Raw genomic sequence first — 23,825 nt, 5'->3', positions numbered from 1 at the left:
CAAATCTCTGTTGGATTGCAATAATCAATGCTTAATGAAGACTGTGTGAGTTAAGTAATATTTCTCCATTCAGTTATTTTTCTCTCTCTTTCAATTAAATAAATCCAGTTATAGTTGCTGCAGATTGCCGGCCGTTTATTGGTCGATATCGTTCAGCTCGCCGTGTCTGATTGGACGCTGGTTCCCGTGCTGGTTCCCGTGCAGATTCCCCCCTCCCCCCCTCCTCTGAGAAACTCCATGGTGAATGGCCGATTAGGTCGGCGGCGCGCGGTAAACGCTGATTGGATGATGTCGCGCAGGCGCTCCATGCTGATTCGTCGAATCTCTATGCCCGGTGTCCGGGTAAGATGGCGGCGGAAGAGCAGTGCTCGGCACCACCTCGATGGAAGTCGATATCTTTAACGCACGTAGAGTATCCGGCTGGTAAGTCTCGTTTTTGATCATTTGGTTTTTCCCCAGTTGAGCGATTCACATCTTGGAGCGCCATTTTGTCCTCACCGAAAAGCCTGGCCGCAGTTCCACTACTGAATGGACACGACTGAGGGCTTGCTTTGCCAAATAGTGATACCATAAGAGCGCGCATACTTCGCTCAGGCGAATTGTTTGTTCTCTACCTGTATTCAGACAATCCCACCCCTACTTCGTGATTTGCCAATATTCTATTCTTCTTTTGTAATTGGCTAATACGGCTGGAATTACGTGGTGTGTTTCCCAAACCGACATAGAAGCTGGCCAATCCTATATAAGAAGGGTGTGGTTAAACGGAATACGGGTGGGAATGGTAGTTTAAACCGAGCTGCCTAATTGTGCGTTTGTTCTGCGCATGCGCGTTTATGACCCTGCTCTGCCTCCTGTGTCTGGGACTCCCTTTTTTCTGGCGTTGTTCATTTAACTGTTTCCTGAATCTGCGCTTTAAACACACAAACGTCTGACATTTCTGCAGGCGTTTTCCCCCCTTAAATTACATAATAATCTAATTAAATGAAAGCCACATAGAATGCGACCAAACCAGCTAGTCGGCTAACATGACAAATTGTCTATAATGGCACTGGTTTTCCTGCTAAGCTAAATGTCATTCGAAACCTGTGTAGACACTGTCATTATACCTCAGTGATGTCTAACACTCGAAATCATCCATTTCCGTAAATTAGTTAAAAAATAAATAAATGTGGAAGCAGAAAGCTAGGATATTTAGTTAGCATTAGCTAGTTCTCTGGCTATTAGAGCCATTGTTGTTCAAAATAATATAAATATTAGCCCTAAAACAAAGCGAAAACACTCGTTATATTATTATTTCTATTAATTAATTACTCCAAATGAAACTAAAATCTTTACACGCTCTTTTCTGTCGTGCTTTGACAATTTAGGGCATCGTTTCAGCATTAGAAAGAACTACTTTCAAATATTATTGTACGTCAATCACCACGCTCATTTCCGGTCAGCGTGCACGTGCACGTTTGGCTCATTATTTAATATATTTGATATTTTTAAACGATTTCAGATAAAATTGTAACGTTTTTCTACACAGGGAGGTGTGATGATACACATATAATGCTGCATATTACCCCATTGCGCAGTATATCATTATAATGAGTCCCGGTTTTAAACCTGATCGCATTAACACCTCATTAATGTGTGCGGATGCGCGTGCACGCGCCTTCGGACGCTCGCCAGATAGCGGGATTCCCTGTCACGTGACAGCAGCTGCGCACTGGCGGGAGGGAAATGTGAGCTCATGGTGATGTGGGCAGACTGGATGGTGTCCTAGTTCTCTTTAGAGCGGCTGGAGGCCGCTGCAGTTGTCCCTATTATTATTATTATTATTATTATTATTATTATTATTATTATTATTATATTTGGCTATATCAAGGCAGGCTTGGATGGAAATCCTCCCAGGGAATATTATAGGACAGGAAATGAGGCCAGAGAGCAGGAGGATTTACTCCCACTGTGTCCCAGATCTCACTCTGAGTGTTTTTTTGGGGGGAGCACAGACTTTTGAGTGTGTCTCAATCAAAACAATGTCAAACATTGTCACCTTAACAAACATCATAATTTCTTTATTCATTATTGCTTATATACCATGGCACTGTTTAATTCTCTATTCTGACTGATCGAGAGGAGTTACGTGGCAATCTATATAAGGTCCCTGTAAGGTATCCGGTATCCTGATTGATCTCGAACTAATGCCCAAACACTATACAGGAGGTATATAACAGATTAATTACACGTGAACACCAGGGTAATCTTCAGACTAGACGAAGAAAACCGGAAATGAAAGACAAACAACTTCCCTGAACTCCCTCACTAAATAAAAGAAAAAGTACAGTGCGTATTTACAGCCATCCAATCAAACTAGGACTGTAGCTATCGATTATTTTCGTAATCCAGTATTCTACCGATTATTACAACGATTAATCGAGTAATCGGATAAGAAGTACTTTTTCTCTATTAAAAAGCAATACGAAATATTCAAGAGAAAATAAGACGGGTCTCTGAAAATGAACATGGAATTTTTTAATAAAATTAACTTTTTTTTTAATCCTGAAATTTTTAATAAAGGAAAAAGTAACTCTTCTCCGATTAATCGATAGACCAATCGGCAGAATACTCGATTACTAAAATAATCAATAGTTGCAGCCCTATATTAAGCATCGACTAGCAAACCCTTGAGCCCGGCTTAATAGAAATAATGTTTTTAATAAATGTTTTTAATTACTTTTTAAGAAATGAGAAGCCAAGTTCATTGGAATCTATTTAACATTTCTAATGGCAGCTTTCAAAAAATCTAATATTATTACAGATGATACTGCATGTACATGTGCGTTTGGCACACACATTTATCCGGAGCAACTTACAACTGTGCAGTTGAGGGTCAAAGGCCTTGCTAAAGGCTCCAGGAGTGTTAGGTTGGCAGTGCCCGGTTTTGAACTTCTGATCTGAACGTTTCAACCAACATCTATACTGGTTTTAATATAGATGGGAAAGTGGTATCGCTCATCCTTACTTCTGATTGCTGTGCAAATGTTTTTCCACTTACTGCACATCCCAAGTAGTTCCATTCAGGTTCTGACCACAATACATTTCCTGATCACTCTGCCAGGTTTACGTCACGTCAAGTCGGCTAAAGTCATTTCATTACCATATTCAGTACAAGCCAGGTTTTTTTTATTTGAATAAAATTAAAACCAAAAGACTTTTAAATCACATGAGCCAATTTTTGATTCACAATAGAACTTGGAGAACATAAAAGTTTAAACTGAGAAATTTTACACTTTAATGCACAAAATGAGCATTTTAAATTTGATGCCTGCTACAGGTCTCAAAAAAGTGCATGTTTACTATGGTGTAGCATCTTTTCTTTGCTGTTGGAATTTGGTCCCATTTTTTTTGCCTGATATTGGTTTCCAGCTGCTGAAGAGTCCGTGGTCGTCCTTGCCGTATTTTACATTCAATGATGGGCCAAATGTTCTCTATGGGTAAAAGATCTGGACTGCAGGCAGGCCAATTCAGCACCCGGACTCTCCTACTATGAAGCCATGCTGTTGTAAAAGCTACAGTATGTGGTTTTGCATCATCTTGCTGAAATGCACAAGGCTTTTCCTGGAACAGACATCATCTGGAGGGGAGCATATATGTTGCTCTAAAACCTTTTATATACCTTTCAGCATTCATAGTTTTCAAAACATGCAAGTTGCCTATACCGTATGCACTTATGCACCCCATACCATCAGAGATGCTGGCGTTTGAACCGAACGCTGATAACACGTTGGAAGGTCCCCCTCCTCTTTAGTCCGGAGGACGGGATTTTCAACAAGAATATCAAATTTGACTCGTTTGACTATAGAACACTTTTCCAATTTAAAACAGTCCATTTTAAATGAGTCTTGGCCCACAGGACACAACGGCGCTTCTGGACCACGTTCACATATGGCTTCCTTTTTGCATGATTGAGCTTTAGTTGGCATCTGCAGATGGCACGGTGGATTGTGTTTACAGACAGTGTTTTCTGGAAGTATTCCTGCGCCCATTTAGTAACGTCAATGACCCAATCATGCCTGAGTGATGCAGTGTCGTCTGAGGACCCGAAGACCACAGGCGTCCAACAAAGGTCTTCGAACTTGTCCCTTACGCACTGGGATTTTTCCAGTCTCTATAAATATTTTGATTATCTTATGTTTTGTTCCACTGAATTTATCAGAAGGGGTTTTTTATACCTGTTTTGAGGCAGAATGTTTAATCGCCAGCCTGGTATTTAACTTGCTTAATCTCGCAACTTGTTTTCCTTTTGGAGAACAAATTAATCCATTGTCGAGACCAATTATCAATTGCTGCGTTCAACTTGTGACCTTGTACAACTACTTGTTACATTTGTTTGTTGGCAACAAGCTCGCCAGCTAACTGTAACGTGCGTCAAAACAGCGAACTATACGGCTTTAACACGCACAGCCATGTTGATTTGACGCCATTGCTGAACTTTGAGTTGAGTTGAACATCGCATGTTCCCCAGTAGGAATTTTCGGACCTTCTGCAGTATAACCCGTTTCCTTTCCTTTGATAAAATGCTTTTATCTGTATGTAATAAAACATATTTTTCATATCTAATGTACTTTACATCCTAGATCTTCCGTAAAGCAAAGTGTTTCGAGTGGTCTTAGTACTTCAGAGTCATTGGAGTATCTCCAATAATGGTTTTGTGCAATTCCAAAGGTGGCTTTATTGACCTGTTTCTCGTTCAGGTGATCTGGCAGGGCAGATCCTGGCGTATGCCAGTCTGCTGCCGATGGCGATCCTGGTCGGCTTTATCACGCTCATCGTCTTCAAGCGAGAGCTGCACACGGTGAGTCTGACCTGTTGAAATTCTGCTGTCTTGTAACATTTAATTTCAAATGGGTGCTGCTCTGCGGTTGTTCTGCCATTGTGTGTGCGAATGTTTAGTTCTTAAAACTGAACATGTTTCATTGATTAAACCTTAATTTCTGGTGTTATTGATTTCATTAAATATAATCCAAGCCTACAGTGCAGAAAACACTGTGGACGAAAGTTTGTGGACACCTGACTGGTAGATCTTTATATGCTTTTTGAGCATCCAATTCCACATTTAGTCCGCATTTGGGAAGATATTCCACCAGATTTTGGGGTGTGCTTGTGGAGCTTTGTGCTCATTCAGTCACAAGGGTGTGAGTAAAGTGAGGAGGCCTGGGGTGCAAATTCGAATTCATCTCAAAGGTTTTCAATACGGTTGAGCTCAGAGCTTTTATAGCAGCACAAGATCTTTGACTTCAACCCATGTACACTTGTCTTCATAGAACTGGCTTTGTGCACAGGGGCAACATTTCATGCTACAGTATCCAAAGACATCCTGTACAGTTGCCTCCAACTTTTTGATAAGAGTTTGGGGAAAGAACCAAATAAGGCCTGGAAAAGTCTGGGGTCCTAATACTTTGTCCATACTTTAGATCACTTGTTAGGGTGTTGCACCATTTATACATGATTTTCAATTGAACTTAAAACAGGAAATTGGCTAAACAATGAAAGCTGTGGCTAAGCACATGTTTTATGACCAGATATAGCGTGTAGCCCACTAGTTCAGTATTGAAGAACTAGAATTAGAGACACAGTGGATGTAAAGCAAAAATGTAATCATGTTTTGTAGAGCAGATCATTTGAAGACGCTGTCTGTTTATTTCTACGACTAATACGATGAATCATCCTGTTGCAGATCTCGTTTTTTGGCGGTTTGGTTATGAACGAAGGGCTCAACTGGTTACTGAAGCACATCCTACAGGAGCCCCGTCCATGTGGAGGTAAGCCCCATGCCATCATTTACAATTTCACACTAATCCATACTCTCACCAACCACTTTTAACACACGTACACCTGCTCATTCATGCATTTATCCAGGCAGCCAATCACTGAGCAGCATCACTATGCCATGCATGAAATCACGCAAATGCAGGAGGAGGATTTCGTTTGTCTCAGGAGGTTGAATTTACAGAAAGACTATAACAACTCCAGTAATCACTCATTATGACTGTGATGAGTAAAAAAAAAAGCGTTTTAGAAAATAGAGGTCGATCAATAGAGGATTTTACAGATACCAATAGCCAATTATAATAAATATATTACCTCGCTGTTCTGGATAATGGAACAGCAGGACAGAAGTGGACTGGAAGTAGGTTTGACATCTGTTTTATGCCATACAGCATAATTTTCTTGTGCTATTGTTTCAGGAGGCCACAGCACAGTAACCACAGAGTACGGCATGCCGTCCAGCCACTCGCAGTTCATCTGGTTCTTTGTCGTTTACTTTTTCCTCTTTCTTTATTTAAGGTAGGTCATTATAAATGATCAATGTAATGCATAATGATAGTCATTTTCTACCACCAAGGATGCAATACAAACAAGTGATGTGTACTATATAGGAGGGGTGTAGTGGTACATGTATTCATACCGAAATCTTTTGTTACAGGGCTTTCAGTCCTTTTTACGTGAGAAACATGGTTAAAATCGGAGTTAAAGTTTGTTTAGTCTCTGCTTTGCACTTTGAGGGCATTTTTATTAATATTATTATCAAACCTAAAAACATGTTAGATTTAGCGCAGTGTCACTGTGGCCACTCACTCTGTATCGGAAATAACATTTGTTTTGCGCATGCATGAAAACTATAAAGAATTGGCAGCGCTAGCCGCTAACCAGGAAGTGGCTGGTGGATTCTTTAGCGTTTTATATCCAGATTCAAACATTTCTCTTAAAAGGAGAAAATCCTGGCAATTCCTCATATCGAGGGAGTGAATAAATGAAGGATGGAAGGAATAAAGACATTTTGTTTTAGTACGCTGGAATAAGTAGAACAGTTATATAGATCATATCTTTAAAAATAATGTAATATTAAAACACAATTATATACACATCTTTATTACCCAAATGTGTAAACTATTTAATTTAATAAACCATTTATTTAATTTTATTAAATCAACTTAATTCGTGCCAATTTAATCCATTGCTCAATTTAATCAATATAATAAAACGTGTATTGCATTCATTTGATTTTTTTTCTCATTTTTTTTATAAAAATATATTTTCATGTATTATTTAACCAAGCAGGCATTTTATTTAAAACTCGACTATGTAGAGTGGTGCGTCACTAATAATTGTCCGTGGGAAACACAGTGCTCCATGTGTAGTTAATAGACTAAACAAAGCCTCAACTATTTTTTATTTAAAATTATTTTTGTACTCGAGTTACTCAAAGAATCGTTTGAGCCCTAAGATGGAATATTACATGTGATATTAAGTAAAATAATTTCGACTTTTGGAATTTTTATTTATTATACTGAAAAATTTAGTTAAATCAGAGTAAAAAAACTTTCATTTGCTTTCTCTGTCCCTTCGTGAACTGGCAACATCATGATTTTATATTTTTTTTTTCTTCATTCATGTGATATTTTTAATGCAGATGGTTGTCAAAATGATTATTTTCCAGAGAGACCAATAATCTGTAAACTCCACCATTTGCCACGGCTTTAAAGTTCCTTCTAGGGAATTTGGGGAAATATCGAACATTGACACACAATTTAATTTCTCCAAATTATTAAGTAATCATTTTATCTAGGATAAATGTATGGAACAATTTTCTAGATATTCTGTGTTTCCTTACCAAAAGTGTCTCATTGGTACAACGGTGACTTGGGTGTCCAAATACTTTTGTCCATATATTGTACTTGGATTAAAACCTTCATTAAAGGATAAGCAAAAATTCTTTGTTGTACATTATTTGTTTTTCTCTTGACAGAATGCATCAGACAAACAATGCCAGGTGTGTGGAGTTGTTATGGAGACATGTGCTGTCAATCATCCTACTGGGTGTGGCTTTGTCTGTGTCATACAGCAGGTACGGCTCGTGTTTTTTTTTTTTTTTCGTAATAAGTTGTTTTAGTATCGCATTATCTGACGATGTTTTATTATTTGTTTGTGTTTCATTTACCAGAGTTTACCTTCTTTACCACACCTGGAGTCAGGTGATATATGGGGGTGTAGCTGGAATGGTGGTCGCTGTGGTCTGGTTTTTCATAACACAGGAGGTGTTGACGCCGATCTTTCCCAAGATAGCAGCCTGGTAATACACCCACATTCCAAATCAGATGATACGCACATTTTTCGAACATTAACCTTCATTTTGCCATCAGATATGTGAATTTGATTCCTGTTAAAGTGTTTAGAATAGAGTTAACTGTATACGGCACATTATATTATGCATGCATATTTTTTTAATTAAATATTATGTGTTATTTTAATGATTGAAAAATTGAATTTAAGTGTTTTGGGGACAGCATGTCCATGCTTAGTGTATATATAGGACACATTTGTATATTGGAAGAACGATCCAACCTAGCTATCGGGTTGTACAACACTGCGACTTGTATGGTGCTTATTTGACAATAATTGAATGTAACCAGTTTAAATGAATCTTTTGGTGCATCAAGTAATAATTTAAGAAGTGATTTATGTTTATTAATATAAGAGCAATACGATATATACAAGAGAAAATAAGACCGGTCTCTTAGCTTTTCCTTAATAAAAAAAAAGTTTTTATTGCTCAAATGGCATACATGAATATCAGTGAAAACTAAACCCATTTAGTGTATTGAATTGTCATATTACAAAATGTAAATACAAATATATAATTTTAAAAAGTCATGAATAAAAAAATATTTTAGATTACTCTTTATTTAAAAAAAATTATCCCAAATTTTGTAGTTTCTCTTTCTTTGGCCTGAATCCTATGGAAGCCCGTTTCCGCCACATAAAAATAAAAGTTTGCTTAATTCTGACTTTTTTTCTCGCAATTCTGACTTTTTTCTCAAAATTCTGGCTTTATTTCTCGTAAACATCCGACATTTCTGGTGCATCCACCAGTAACCATGTTTGGAGCTGTTGGTGTATGAACGCGGCTCCTCTGCTTCCTCTGTCTTGTTCCGTCTCCTCCAGCGCTGATTGCCCTAATTAGAAGTTAAACTGCTTCTCTTTCTCTCTCAATGTTTGTATTTCTTTCTCTTTCAGGCCCATATCAGAGTTTTTCCTAGTAAGGGATACGAGTCTCATTCCCAACATTTTGTGGTTTGAGTACACGGTGACCAGATCAGAAGCCAGGTAACTCTTGCTTGTCCTGAACATGTCCTCTGTTATCTCTTCAGCCAGACACGTTTGTTCAATTCCTTAAAAAAAAATCGATACATTTCCTACATGAATTTGTACTTGGTGGTCTGCTGACCTTGAACTCCTTTGTTCCTTCATGCAGAAACAGACAACGAAAGCTGGGAACGAAACTCCAGTGATCTGCACTCGCAGCTGGTTCAAACTGACAAAAAGGACCACAGAAATACACACACACGAACACACACATACCCACAACACACGCCTACATTCTAACACACTGGAGATCAAACATCTGGACTGTCTGGGTTGAGGCTTTCTGTTTTCAGGTGGACCAAAAAACAAAAAAAAAAGGTTTTCAGTTGAGAGGTCAAAGGGGGTGGGGCGTGTGTAAGGGATCAACCCTGTCCTTTCCTTTTTTTCTCTTTCCAATGCATGCTGACCGTGCAAGAGGCGAAGCTATTTAACAAGAAACATAATATATTTTAACCATTAACGCACGAGGATAACCTGGTTTCAAAAACGAATGAGAGAGAGAAAGAGAGAAGATTCTTTAGTGACATATAGCTGGTTTTTGTTGCAGCATGACATTTTTTAAGGGGGGAACATAATTCAGTGGGGAAATGCGTCTCCCCCCTCCTTATATATTTTGGAAGTTTCCATACTCTGGAATATTACACATGTAATATTAAGTAAAATAATTTGCACTTTGTGAATCAGAATGGGGGGAAACACACTTATTATACTGAACACTAGTTACAAAACTTTAATTTGCTCTTGTTGAACTCTTCATGAAACATCATGATGTTTTTTTTTTTTTTCCCCATTCATGTAATGTATTTTCAACATTTGTCAAAACGATCGTATTCAGTTCCACTCTATTATTTTACCAGAAAGACAGACACAAGATTCCGTGATTAGGTTTGCGATATATTCGCTTTCTGAAATAGTTTTGCTTCCTTTACCTTCAAGTGTTTATAGTCGGGATGCTCGTGAGCAGACGAGCTGAAGCAGGTGTGTTTAAGTTTTCTAGTTCTGGGATTGAGATGCTCTGCTATGCCTTTTTTTAATGCCCCATATGTTGAAAAGGTACTTTTATTGTCATTGTTGGGAGTTTTCCCTTAACAAAAAAGAATATTAATAAAAGTTTACCTGCCCATTAATCAGATTTTTGTTTCACTCCAGGAAAGTTAAACTGTGTAACTTTACAACTATAATCCACATACACAATTCAGCAGGTACACAGTGACAGTGTACATCCTGCACAGGGGCAAATCCAGCGGGTAATACTGCAGTTTAGATGCTGATAAATATAGCTTCTTTTTTTTTTTTTTCAAAACGGTATGTAGGAATCCACCAACTTGGCGCTTGGACGACTTTAAAGTGCGTTCCCGTGAACACGAGGGTGAGGAAGTATCAGAAATTACATGAAACTAAATTAGAATTTCTCCAAATTATTTTCTCCAAATTGTTTATTGTATAGTATGGAGAGCAATATGGAAATATTTCCTAAATTCTTTTGGTTGTATTGGGAGTTTCCTTACTTAAAGTATCTTGTTGGCACAACAGAGACTTTTTTTTTCATTTTTCTAGTCTGTTGGACACTAATACACCAACCCTGATCCATTCCATCTTATCTGGTAGCATGAAAGGAAAAACCTTTAAAACCCAAACCTCAGGTGAACTATTAGCATGTGGGGATGATGGCGATGCTGTTCTATAGCTACTGTGCCCACGATGGGATGGCCATAAATGGCAGTCATTAAACAATAATGCTTTTTTGTTTGTTTTTGTTTGTTTGTTTTTTGTGTAATACATATCAGGCTGAATAAAGTCAACTGGATATACTAGAGTTCTGTCTGTTTCGCATTTGTTTGTGGAAAATGCAGTGGATTATTTCAAGAGGGTGAGATTTATAGAATAATTTGATACTTGAGTTAATACTTATAAACTTCATGCACATATAATCATTAGGCACCTAGGGTGTTTTATTTTTTTTATTTTTTATTTTTTAAACAAATGCTGGTTCCTGACCATTAATATGCACTATACAAAAATTAGGCACATAGAGATTTAGATGCTCATATAAAAGGCACCTAGTACATAAATAGTCACATAATGCAATTTTTAAGTTCTGCTTCCAGACATGTTTCTGTGATCATGTAGCTTTGGATTACAGCCAGAATTGAATTCTGTAGGATGGTGGATCTCCAGGAACAATTAGTAAATGTTGATATTTATGTTCACAGTATGTAAGCTGCTAAAGCTAAATCAAAAGTCCTTAAAATGGAAAAGGGACATGGATAAACATAAAATGGTTTGCATATAGAAAGGACAATGTCATTTTTGGACTTTTCATACATTTGTGAGCTGTGAAACTGCCACATTTGTTCATTTTTATCCAAATGTAGAAAAAAAATGTAAAAATGTTGCTTTGCTTAAAAAAAAAAAAAAAAAAAAACAGTGGATGAGAAAAAGCAGAGTAAATTGCAGCAAAACCTCAATAAACCACAGAGCATACTCATGACATGTCAGAAAACCAGTAGTAAAACAAATATATATATATATATATATATATATATATATATATATATATATATATATATATATATATATATATAAATTAGTTTAGGGATTACATGATTCTGCATACGTGCTCAAATTAGTGCTAAAGCATGTTATTTTCCGCCTGGCTCATCCCTGTAAAGCGTGACCTTCCACAAAGTCTCTATCTAGCTTGTGTTTTAATCAAACTTATATCAATCCAACAAATTGAAATAATTAGTATATATGTTTATTTATTTACAGTGGGGCAAAAAAAGTATTTAGTCATACTGGTTAGCTCTGCTACCTCCAGCCCCACCTCCTGTCTTTTACTCAATGCCACTGTCTCTAAACCATACCAAAATAAGATTCCAAAACAATGTGTCACTAGGTGCTGTGTTCTTTGGGGTTTTTTTTTGGGCTCTAAATTCAGTGTGCGGTCTAATATAAGAGAATGAGGTTTAAGTTGAGTATTAACTCAAAAAATAATCCTACAGCTCACAGTAAACTGTAAATGTTATCGCAATAATACTTTGAGACGTTTTCTTCGATAATGACAAACAGTATTCTCTCAAAATGGAACACAAGTTTATCTTGTCATGTGCCGCTGCCATCTCTCTATATTTATCAGAATCAGGTTTATTGGCCAAGTGTGTTGACAAACACAAGGAATTTGGTTCCAGCTGCTGGTGACTCTTGAAAGCACAAATTTATTTCAATTTAAAATGTAGTAAAGTTGAATTCTATTCTATTCTAACCTATTTTCCCCAAGTAGAAATTATACAGAGAGTCTGATAAGAACACAAATTAGGATAGAAATGGACTGATGCTGTGAGTGTGCCGATGAAAATAAACAACCATGGATAAGGCAGACTAAGTAGGTTTATTGGGAAAAAGGACTTGTAGGACTTAGAGGTTGGAGAGGACATGGGAGAGCATTCGGGGTCAGATTCAGGAGAAGTTATAGGAGGATAATACACAGGAGAAAAAATAGCAGTGGGAGAAAGAATGGGGAAAGTTCAGTAAGAGGTCAGTAGGAAAGATAAGATGTGGAATGCGGAGAGAGAGGAGGAAGAGTTGATGCAGGTGTACGAAGGCCATTAGAATCTTCATTGTGTGTCTCTTGGTCTCTTGGTGGAAAACAGCAAGAAGGTCAGCGGAGGTCTGTGCGCGCAAATCATGCGTAAAAAAGTACGCTGCACGATACATGGAGGCAGGAAGGGGTTATCTGGAACCTGGGTTGATAGCTGCTTAATGACTTGTGCAAACTTTGTTGCTGGGGAGAGGAGTTGAAACTGGCGATACTGTCTTCGGATAATGCTTGAAACATTTGCAAGAAGAAGCTGAGTAAAAGAAACCAATAAAGAGAAGTTAGTGAAGGTCGATATCTAAATAACCAGACGTAAGGTGTAAAGGTCAACATCACAAGGACTAGACATAAGATTCACGTGTGCAGGTGGCAGAACCAGATAAGGGACAAGGTAGCAAGCCTGTAAATATTATCTCTCAAGGCAACATATCCTGCACTCAAAGCTCATATGACAGTCAAGTAGAACAACAGTAAAGCATATATAAACATATAATCCAAGTAGAAGGATATTAGCTTGACTCATCGATAGCAGAATAGAAACAGCAATACAAATTAGAAAAGCAGAAACGTACACATTGCAGATGCAGGAAGGAAAAAGGTCGCAAAATTATCATTTAGGCACGGAGGATGAGCATAAAATGAGGGAAAACCTGAGGAAGAGAGGGTTTTATACAATTTTTTTATTCTAAAAAAACGAGGCAGAAAATAAGGGTAACTGAGGGAAACAGGAAGCCCAAATATGGAATGTTAGAAGGGGGAGGAGAACCAAAGTCAGGAGACAATGGGAAATGAATAACATAGAAGTGAAAGAAGATCTGAAGAAATAAAAGGAATTTGGCGAGGAAGGAAAAAAAATAGATAAGACAACAAAGAAATACTATGTGGCATCAGGGTATAAATATGAGAACGCAGAGAGATTATGTGCGCTTGATCGTATTGCTTGTGTTTGTGTGACCGCCTTGTATGAGCTCAGTGAAATGTGAGTGCAATAAAGAAGTTTTGCTTTTCCTCATCCAAGGCTGAAGATCCTTCATTGGTTTTGAGGTCTATTCTATTTTATTCTATTATTATTATTAAGTGTGTTACATAGGAAATTATTTACAACAGAGAATCCACCCGTGATGTGTATGCTCAGAGAAAAAAACATTTTAGAAGGACGAGTGAGACCTGCTTTTATTATAGAAGCTAAATCAAGGAGGTTTTTCTGACCAATCAGAACAGAGCATCCAGCACAAATAAACCGGATTGTGCCTGCTGGTGTAAATTAAACTCCGTTCTCAGTAAATTAGTACCTAAACCCTTTTCCGTTGATTGGCTTGAATTCGCAATTAGCGTTTCAGCTGAACGGCATTGATTGGCGCTTGAAAAACGGAAGAAGACGCCGTTTCCTGAGGCACTGCGGAAACACGGAAGCAGCGCGGTGACGTCACGCGTTCACCCGAGGTCTTTTGCAGTATGTGAATCAAAACACGCAGTTTATGACCCAGTTTTCTTTTTTTTTTTAAATAAGGAGCATCACGAATGCAAATGAAATGAGTCTGAAAGCAGTCTGAAAGTCGGTAAGTAAATATTTTATTGTTGTTGGCGGTTAAAAGGGTTCCTTAAGCGCGGCGCTGCGTTTATCTCCACATATCATTTGCTAACAATGATGGATTTGTTTAAAAGGCAGAGCTGGTTAGCTATATGGCTAAACAAATTAAATTAAAACTTTTTTAAATTGGTCATAACAGTGGTTTGGAGTAAGTAGAGGGTCTGACGTGTATAACCCGAGTTTCAATTCGAACGTGGGTGCGTGCTCGGGCGCGCGCGCGCGCGGCTGTGTGTAAGGTCGTGCACGTGCGTCGACCCTGCTTGTTTGCGCGTTAGCGCCTTTCTGCAGTCTCAGTCGCGTTAAAATGACGTAATACACGTTTAGATGTCTTATACGAGCTTTATTCGTGTTTGCAAACATTGTCCAGACGCTCTTATACGCTGCCTAAACGCTAGTCCGAGGCTGAAGTGTGTGGTTTTCAGGCATTGGACGCAGTCAGAATACACTCCCTGACCACAGTATTAGCACCAACCACACACCTGGTCATTTAGCCAGCGTAAAATATCGGAGCTTTCTTACTTAATAAACTCGTACTATGAAGGTGGACATTGTTGCATTTCCATCGAGTGTCCACAGAAGTGCAAACTGCAGCCCGAGCTTTTTTTAATTTATTTACATTTATTTATTTTTTTTCCCCTGCACGACAAAAGTGTGGTTTGCTGTTATTGAAGCCCATATGCATGACATTTCTTTCCCTTGATTATGCTTTCCGAGTTTGTTTTCTGCTCATCACGTTTGTACAGAGTGATTATAATTAAACGATGCCGGATAGGACACTCAAAATGAACACATTTGTACTAATGAGAAAATCCCCTAAAATGCCAAACCTGTCAAACCCTGATGTCCATTAAGCATGTTTTGATGGACTGTAATATTTACAGCCCTTGCACAAACTTGTTTTACTCTGACACTCTTAAAAAGGTTTTTAAACAAGTAAACCCAAATGTAGTATTACTGTTTTTAGAAGAAGAAAAAATCGTGAACATCTTATTTATAATTTTCGAATTGTATAACAAAACCAAGCTTTCGCCATCGTTTCTTTATCCAGGCCACAGAGGCGCCGCTCACCGAATGCTTGTGTTTTGCAGCATTTAGACTTTTGTATGTGGTTCGCATGAGATCACATTTGGCGTTATGGTGCCCTTTTAACCTTTTTTATTCCAGTGTTTGTCGTGCATGAATGAATATACTGACTTCTCAGGGTACCACAAAAAAAAAAATCTAAGTGGTGATTTAGAATAACAGTAATGAGCACAAGAAATCATGTTCTTGAGGGGAAGAGTAATACATTTGTTCGAGTGGTGGCCAGGACTGAGGGTCATGAAGTGGTCATGTGTGAATAACATGTGAATGCGGTGGACTGGTGTAGGAAGATGAGGATGGCAGTGGCGGTTTGAAAGATGACGAAAGAGGAGTGTTGCACAGATGGCTAAAGAGGGTATGTAAAGATTGTGTTGATCGTTTTTGGTTTTTGAATGGACCTGCCTGGCTTTAATTCTGTTGAATTAAGTCATCGACTTTGACACCATGCCCTTATCCAGAGTGATATACAATTCTCTCATTGCTGAAGGGCACAACAGTGGCAGATAGGCATTGTAGAGATTTAAACTTGTTACCCTCAGAGCAGAAGTGTAACTTTATACCACTAAGCCATCATATATATGGACATATATTGTTACAGTAGTAGTAGTACAGTATTCCCTTGAGGAATCCAACTAATTATGAGAATATAAAACTAAAATCATGAATTGAACTTTTTAAACTCTTTACAAGTCAGTTAAGTGAAGTATTTATTATAATTATTTAAAAAAAAAATAGAAATAGTGTAGTTAAAGTTAAATGGACACGAGTACACTTTGGGTTTGGTGAGAGCATTTATTAAAGTGTTTGTTTACCAAAAACAAGATCATCATAATCATAAACAAGCAGCCTGTTTGAGATGGATCATTTCATTTACATTTTTTAAATGTATTGAAAATATTGACTAACATTAATCAATGGTCAGAACAACCCGGTCATCTATAGCAGTGGTCCCCAACCCCTGGGCCATGGACCGGCACCGGTCCGTGGGTCAGTTGGTAACGGGCCACACAGAAAGAATACATAACTTACATTATTTTCCGTTTTATTTATTATCTGATTCTGAACGATGTTTTATTTTGGAAAATTCCCGGATTCTCTTACCGTATTTACCTTTAAATTTAAAAACTTTACAGCTAACAGGAATAAATGAAAATGATTTGTTTTACTACTAGGAGTTGATACCGCATGCCAGAAGAAAGAAAGTGAAACTCCTGATTCATCGAGTGGGAATGCTCTAATAAAAGTAAAAGAAATCTGCTCCTTGAAATTGTACTTCCCTGAAAGTAACTCAAGTACTTGAGCTGTTCAACACACTCAATACCCAATCCATTCATTCATGTTTGCTCATACTGTATAGATTTGTTCCTAGACTTAAACTCAAGTCAGTTTGAGAACATTAAGTTTTGAAAAAGTGTTCCGACACCAAATGAAAAAATCAACCCCAATTTTAGTAAGCTCACCATAACAATCAGCACAAATTTCTAAAACTACTTTTACAATCTTTTGTGTACAGAATAATTAATGAGAGGACACATCCTTGATGTGACCCAGTAGATGATGCCAACCATTCAGAAAGACATTTACACTCTCTCTCTCTCTCTCTCTCTGTGTGTGTAAAATCCAACCTGCAAGACTAAAACCCAACCCAAATTCATTTATAAGGTTCTCAACTAGCACAGATTTGAAAGCAGATAAAAAAAGAAAAGGAATTCAAGTGTCATTTCGCAAATGTTTTTGTATTAAGTGCGAAAGAGTTACTATTGCACCTTGAAGGGGGTCTAGAGAACTTTGCATCCTTTGCGTAATTTCTTTCTACTCATTTTTCCAAACATTTCATAAGTAAAAATGTAAGCGCCACAGGTCAACTAGCGTCTGTACATTTTGCTTTTTTGGCACTGGAATCACTGTAGACCGCTTTCACTGTACAGGAACTTTTTGTTGTTGGAGACGGCAAAAATGTAATAAATTATTGGTCCTGACTGCTTGGAACAATCCTTTAAGTAATCTACCCCTTATATTATGTTTAAAAGCTGTTCCTGCATCACCCACATAATAAAAAAAAGACAACCATGCTCCAGGTTTTTTCTACATGCATTTTTCAAATCCTCGATTTCCTTTGGTGCATTTTTGCACTGAATCCATTCAAACTAATTCGATTATTCCTTTTCCTCTTATCCTGACCTGTGATTAAATGCATCCCCTCCCAAACAGAACCTAAATTCCCCATTCTCAATTTTTACCCCAAAATTTTCCTTATAGACTGCTTTCACCCTCTTAATTTCACAATTAATTTTAAAAATTTTTTTGCCTATAATTCTTAAATGGAAAATAGTCCATTCCAACAATGGACCATTTTTCTTTGTTGCGTTCAGGGAAGCGCTTCTGCTCCTTGAAAGCAAACACAGAGAGAATGAGGAGGAGCTTCTTCCCACCATCCGGAGTGTAAACCAGGAAACATCCAGGATCTTGTTCTGGACCTCTCTTTTAATCGTTACTCATTTCTGCACAACTTTTTTTTTTTTTTTTTTTGCACTGTGACACTTTAACTTTGGACTTGAACAGCACAGTGCCACTTTATATCACACCGTACTGCACATGGACACTTTAAGGACAATCACACTAATCACTTTATGGCAGATATTGGAAGTACAAATTACTCATACATGTATATACATTTATTTTTATATAGTTTATACTTTTTATTTATCTCCTTTTTTTCTGTTTTATTTTTATCTTCAATTCTATTCCTTTTCATGCTCAAATGCTGGACAGTCGCACAAAGCATTTCACTGCATGTCATACTCTGTATGTGTATGTGACAAATAAAATGTCATTTGATTTGAACTGTATTTCCCACTTTAAAGGCCCTATTTCTTTCTCACAGAAGGATCTTGAGTCATTTGTCACAAAACATCAGAGAACTACAAATTACATCAGTTACTTCATCAGTGTCCATAAAAAACAGTCCAAGCTTTCCATATAACCTTGTAAACGTAGCGTAGCATCTTCAGACCCATCTGTGCTTTTTTTTTCCCCATGTTTCAGGACTGTTTTATACACGGGAACAAGTAACACCATATTATGATCCGAGGTTCCCAAAGGTGGTTTACAAAACGACTTGTACGCTCTTTTAATTGATCCATAATACTGATCCAAAACTTTATCCTTATAGTGTGATAGTGGATGGAAAAAAGCTGTCCCTGAACCTGCTGGTTCTGATTGAGCTTTGCTCTTTAATAAAGTAAAAGCACTTCTTATCTGATTAATCGGTGGAGTAATTGTTAGAGTAGTCGATTGCTGATACAATTAAAAGCAGCAGCCCTAATGGAAATTATGACATTTGTAAACAACCCCTCTCAAAGTCCTCGCTTATGAAGGGAAAATCGGTATGGTTAATTCACCCTGCTGGACCACATGGTAATATTTATACATCTTTCAATTCTGCATTAACTGTTTTCCCTGCAGGTATCATATTTTTTTGGGTGGCTTGGTTAAAGAACTAAGATCGCGCCCCCCATAAAATAGAACGGTTTTCTTTTTTTGCCAGGTAACTTATGTTGTCTGTAGGTGTCGCATCCATTGACAAAAATGAACAAAGGTAATGCGAAATAACACTTGAGTATTTGTTTGGCTATCAGTTACGGTGTTTGTAATGACGTAACGTGTTCATTGGTGAACATTGCAGTCATGCGTTCATCATAGATTTAGCTGTGGGTACCTCTGTAGGCGTTGATGCAGGTTTGGTTGTGTTGCAGGGGTTCACACGGACGTTTAAGTGAATTTACTAAGTACTTGCCTTCAAAATACAGTACATCAGAGTGTTGAAATCCAAAGAATTTCACACGTACACAAGAATCCCACACACACACACACACCACAAACATCAGACTTTACTCTTCTACATACTGGTGGAGATGAACTGCTCCTGCTCATCTTTTCCAAACCACAGTGACATGCATTCACAACAAGCAGTGTTAAAATGCCTCCAGTCTGTTGAACAGTGTTAAACGTAATGTTTCGGGAGCAAGTCGTCCATTACTCCAGATTGCTGTATTTACCTTATTTAATTTCTTGATAATTAAATAAAAAATCGCAGCCCTTTCAAATCGTAATGTCAGTTTAAAAACAGCTCAGCTGTAGATCGGTTTTGCAATCCTGTTTTCCCATGTTAAACATATGTAAAAATCAAGGACCCCTCTTTTGGTATATTTGTGTTTCTATTTACAATTTCTGTGTTGTTTCAGGGCTAGGGCACGCTAAACATTTTGGGGACATTTCCACATTTCCAATTTATGTTCTTGTCGTTTTTTTTTAACTGCAAAGAGAAACAAAAGACGCCCCCAATCTCGATCCTAAACCTTTAGATCTGGAATCCAGTGCACTCTAATACTGGAATACTTTTTTTTTTTTTTTTTTTTTTTTTTTTGTGGCACGCCTAAACAAAATGCACAATGACTGATTAATACCAGATCTTTACCAATCATCATCATCACAGGATATTGTTTCCATTTCTTTCTCGCAATTCCAAACATTGGGAGAGATTTACACTTTATAAACGCAATAGTGTACAGTATTTGAACAAATTCATAGTTTAAAATGTTATTCCCAACGTTTCTGAACATTCAGTCCCGCTGCGGATTCCCGAAAATTAAGATAAGCCACAACTTGCTCTTAGTTAGGTTCCAAATGAGAACCCACAAATTTTCCGTGAATTATGGGTAGGTGAGTGTATTGCAGTCGGGTTTAGTAAATGACGGCAAGAAAAGCAATCGTGTGGAATGTAGTTTATGGTACTGGGTTTTACAGGTGGTTAGATAAAATCCATTAATGGTTTTCTTATCGTGATTAAAGGGGTCAGTGAAATAGGGTACTGACTGGTGTTAGTGGGCCACTCCAGGGAGTGGGAGCAGAGTAAGATTTATGTTGTCTGTGTGTGCGAGTGATCATGTAGCTGGATCAGTTTGAGAGAATAAATAGACTTTATTTTCTGTACTGAGCGGTGCTCCTTCTGACTCTCTCTTTAGATATGCCGTTATAAAGAGGACGCTGACTGGCACTGTGGAAAGAACGATTTATTCACTTTAAGACTATTGGCTGGGGAAAAAAAAAAAGTTCTTTTACTAAATGTGTTTGTTATAGAAATTGGACACGAAAGAAAAATTAACAGGGGCGATAAGAAATACGAATTCTTCTGAAAAGTGGTATGAATTAATTATAAATGTAAAGATCCAGAGATTACGCTGAAGTCAAGAATAATATAAGGTAGTTAAAAGATCAACTACGGCGACCACTCCAGTATAAATATTAGGATTAAAATATCCGTTGTGTAAAGAATTGCTAGAGAAAATTTCTAACAAACGGCAAAACCGAACTAAAGAACTGATGACCAAATGGGCAAAAGAAGGAACAAGCATTGTCTAAGGAAATGAAAAGTTAAATAAAATCATAAGAGAAGAGAACCAAGTGCTTAAACGTAAAAAAAAAAAGGGAATATGAGGAAAAAGTAGTACTGGCACTGTTTAAGCAGGATGTGTTGATTTAGAAAAAGAAAAACTAACAATTAGTTGTTAAGAACCTACCAAAAAACAAATGGGAATCCTGTTTTGCCTTTAGATCGTTCTAAATGGGCACGAACAGCATCGGAGGAAATCAAAATGCAAGGGGGGAATAGGAATGGGAGGAGGAACCATTAGACCAGTCATGAGGAAAAGGACATAGAAATACAGTGAGGGGACCAAAAATAGATTATAGAAACAAAAAAAAAAATCCAAGATACAGATAAATAGAAAAGAGCTAGAAGTAGATTAGAGAGAGAGAGAGAGAGAGAGAGAGAGAGAGAGAGAGAGAAAAGAAAAGAAAAGAAGCAGTAGCATTATCATTTGATGAAGAAAGGTGGTCAGATGAAGAGAAAAGGGAATCCTTTTTAGTTAAGGACCTTTGGCAAGACAGGACCTTGAGGGGCCGATAGCTCGCCTCCCAGACACCACGAAGGGGGCTGGAAACTGGATTAAATCTTTTGAAGAAGAAACGATGGACAAACTGCTGGATGTTGTAGAACATTAAAGTCCTTCTAGCAAAAATAAAGCTAGACAAAAATGACTCTCTAAGCATCAGACCTCATGAGTGCTTTGGACTCCTGTTATATGGATGGGACTGTTTTTGAAGCATTCCAAACTGCAGTGTGGCAAGCATTGTGTGGAATACTCAACCAGAGTCGACCCCAAAGCATATTAGTGGGAGATCAATTGGGGGAAACTAGAGCCCAGATACCTACAGGGAAACCGTGAATAAATACATTGTTCAGGAATGCATTTGATGATGCGTAAATTATTGGATGTGGTTGGACTAAACTCAGAGTTTTCAGTGGAACACTATCGAAGAAATGAACAGAAACTCATTGATTAAAAAGCCAACTACAGCTTGAAAAGTTAATAAACAAATGGAAGAAAAAGGGTAGAAATGATGGTAAATAAAAAAAAAAGCAGCGGATTACATGATACTTCCTGCAAGTTCTCCACCGTCAACAGTTTGTTACTCAATCTTCAGCAAATCAAACGACTCCATCAGCCATAATCCCTTATATATATTTATTTGTCAGACCACAGCAATGATAAAGGCAGACTTTCCTGAAGATTTCCCTGGAAAATGCTGGAAATGTGGGCCGCTGGATCACAGCAGATAAAGACGCCAGTTGTGAGGACGCCCCGCGATTTCTCTGCCCGCTTTAGAGCAGAAGTCGCAAAACAGTTTCTGCGTCTCGTAATCGTACCTCAGCCATGAAAACTCTTGATTTCAAGAAGTTTTTTTAAATGTATTTTGGCACATTTATTTATGTTTTCACTGACTGATATAGAAAGATGGTCCTCGGTGTGTTTTTCGCTCTCCCTCTCTCCAACGCTTTTTTAAATAACACGTGTGTCATCAGCGGAAGAGTTGGATGGAGATGGAGATTGTTTGGAAAAGTCTAATATTTGTATGTGTGGTTATGTTTTTTGTGATGCGTTATGGTGGGTTTTGTTTGAACTGCCCGGTTATTTTGGTGCTTTAACACGGCGCGTGTGTCTTAGTTTATTACGTCAACAAATTGTGACAGGCCATTCCTTACAGAACACGCACAAAGTCATAACATGCGGGTTATTCGGTATGGTCGCAGGTGGCGAAAAATTACTTGCAATTTATTATTTTTTAGTCACAGTCTGGAGCCCTGCAGGGGCATAAAAATACACAATGGTTAGGGTTCTCTTAAAAGGAGACAATCCGGACACTTCCGCATATCGATGGAGTGAATGAATGAAGGATGGACGGAATGAAGACATTTGTTAAAGTCTGCTGAAATAAGTAGAACAGTTAAGTAGATGATATCAATTAAATTGGCACAAATTTAAAGTCATTACAATGACCAGGTGTATTGCATTCATTAGATTTATTCTATTTGAATTAAAATATCATTTTATATATTATATAACCAAGCAGACATTTTATTTAAAATAGTTAAAAAAAAAATGTAAACTGTTGAAATGTTGTGTCAAAATTGGTTGTCGTTTATTATGCTTTGCATTTCTTCCCCCTAACCTCTACTTTAAAATGGGTCAATTTGACCTGCAACATAGCGTGAAGGTTAAAGACATGGAAGGTCAAGTCCCACCAGTGTTATGGTCTCACAGATGTAAAATCCACAAAACCTATAATAGTACAACTCAAACCTGTTGTAGGCCTGGAAATTGCTTTACTCTTTGTGACCTGAGAAAGCAGACCCAAGCCCGGATAAATGAAGAGGGTTGCGTTAGGAAGGGCATCCGGCGTAAAACCTTGTGCCAAATCAAACATGCGGATGGTCCGCTGTGGCAACCCCTAATGGGAGAAGCCGAAAGAAAGTTTTAAAAACACTATTGAACATTTAGTGAAAGCAGGACCGCTAATGGAAACAACTAGTTTTTGTAACACTCCAAGTGCTCCTGCAAAAAAGACTGATAAAGCTAGATGGTGACTTTTTTTATTTTTATAAAATAGAGAGAGAGAGAGAGAGAGAGAGAGAGAGAGAGAGAGCGCTTACCCATGTGCACTTTCCTCCAGTCTTGTACGTCACCCTATGCTCCTATAAATTTGTTTCGATGCAAACCATAACTTTTAGAGCTTCAGTTCCTTGTAATTTCTCTCAGACAAACATGACTGGTTGTCTTGGTGGGATGTGATGATGAAAAGGAGCATGGCTTGTAGTACCTTTTACATGTCATTCCAGCATGTCGCTCTGTTGGAATCATGTCGTTCAGATTTGTCCCTTCCTGATTGCTTTAGAACTACTAAACCTTTTACCCGCCTACTTTGGATCTAACCAATGCTCTTGTCCGCAGGAATTACTGT

The 23,825-nt window shown here is 37.8% G+C and overlaps 2 protein-coding genes and 1 long non-coding RNA gene across 3 annotated transcripts in view; 2 read left to right on the top strand and 1 right to left on the bottom strand.

Annotated features, from left to right (window-relative positions):
* The first annotated feature begins 252 nt into the window (after window positions 1–252).
* dolpp1 (dolichyldiphosphatase 1) lies at window positions 253–11,008 on the top strand. The gene is made up of 8 exons (XM_046867253.1): window positions 253–423; window positions 4,740–4,840; window positions 5,723–5,807; window positions 6,234–6,333; window positions 7,796–7,894; window positions 7,991–8,119; window positions 9,064–9,153; window positions 9,302–11,008. Exons 1-8 carry the CDS (start codon window positions 348–350, stop codon window positions 9,336–9,338), a joined length of 717 nt encoding a protein of 238 aa, XP_046723209.1. The 5' UTR covers window positions 253–347; the 3' UTR covers window positions 9,339–11,008.
* Window positions 11,009–12,564: 1,556 nt separating this feature from the next.
* On the bottom strand, window positions 12,565–13,497 carry LOC124398323. The gene is made up of 2 exons (XR_006928048.1): window positions 13,363–13,497; window positions 12,565–13,043 (listed from the first exon to the last, which is right to left on the bottom strand). It is a non-coding gene; the product is annotated as an uncharacterized LOC124398323 (long non-coding RNA).
* Window positions 13,498–14,030: 533 nt separating this feature from the next.
* Window positions 14,031–23,825, top strand: part of setx (senataxin) — a 33,539-nt gene continuing 23,744 nt past the window's right edge. Inside the window, exon 1 of the mRNA XM_046868277.1 lies at window positions 14,031–14,349. The gene's annotated coding sequence lies outside the window, so the exon portion shown is untranslated. The remainder of the gene's footprint in view (window positions 14,350–23,825) is intronic.

Source organism: Silurus meridionalis, chromosome 15, assembly GCF_014805685.1.
Source record: "Silurus meridionalis isolate SWU-2019-XX chromosome 15, ASM1480568v1, whole genome shotgun sequence".
In the NCBI taxonomy this organism is placed as follows: domain Eukaryota; kingdom Metazoa; phylum Chordata; class Actinopteri; order Siluriformes; family Siluridae; genus Silurus; species Silurus meridionalis.
The sequence above is the reverse complement of the archived record's forward strand: the minus strand, read 5'-3'. Positions and strand labels throughout refer to the sequence as shown.

What these genes read in the sequence shown, in the direction of transcription:
- dolpp1 (XM_046867253.1), top strand. Translation starts at nt 348, where the DNA reads ATGGCGGCGGAAGAGCAGTGCTCGGCACCACCTCGATGGAAGTCGATA. An exon ending in GCACGTAGAGTATCCGGCTG is followed by an intron (nt 424 to 4,739) that starts GTAAGTCTCGTT and finishes TTTCTCGTTCAG; the next exon opens with GTGATCTGGCAGGGCAGATC. An exon ending in TCAAGCGAGAGCTGCACACG is followed by an intron (nt 4,841 to 5,722) that starts GTGAGTCTGACC and finishes ATCCTGTTGCAG; the next exon opens with ATCTCGTTTTTTGGCGGTTT.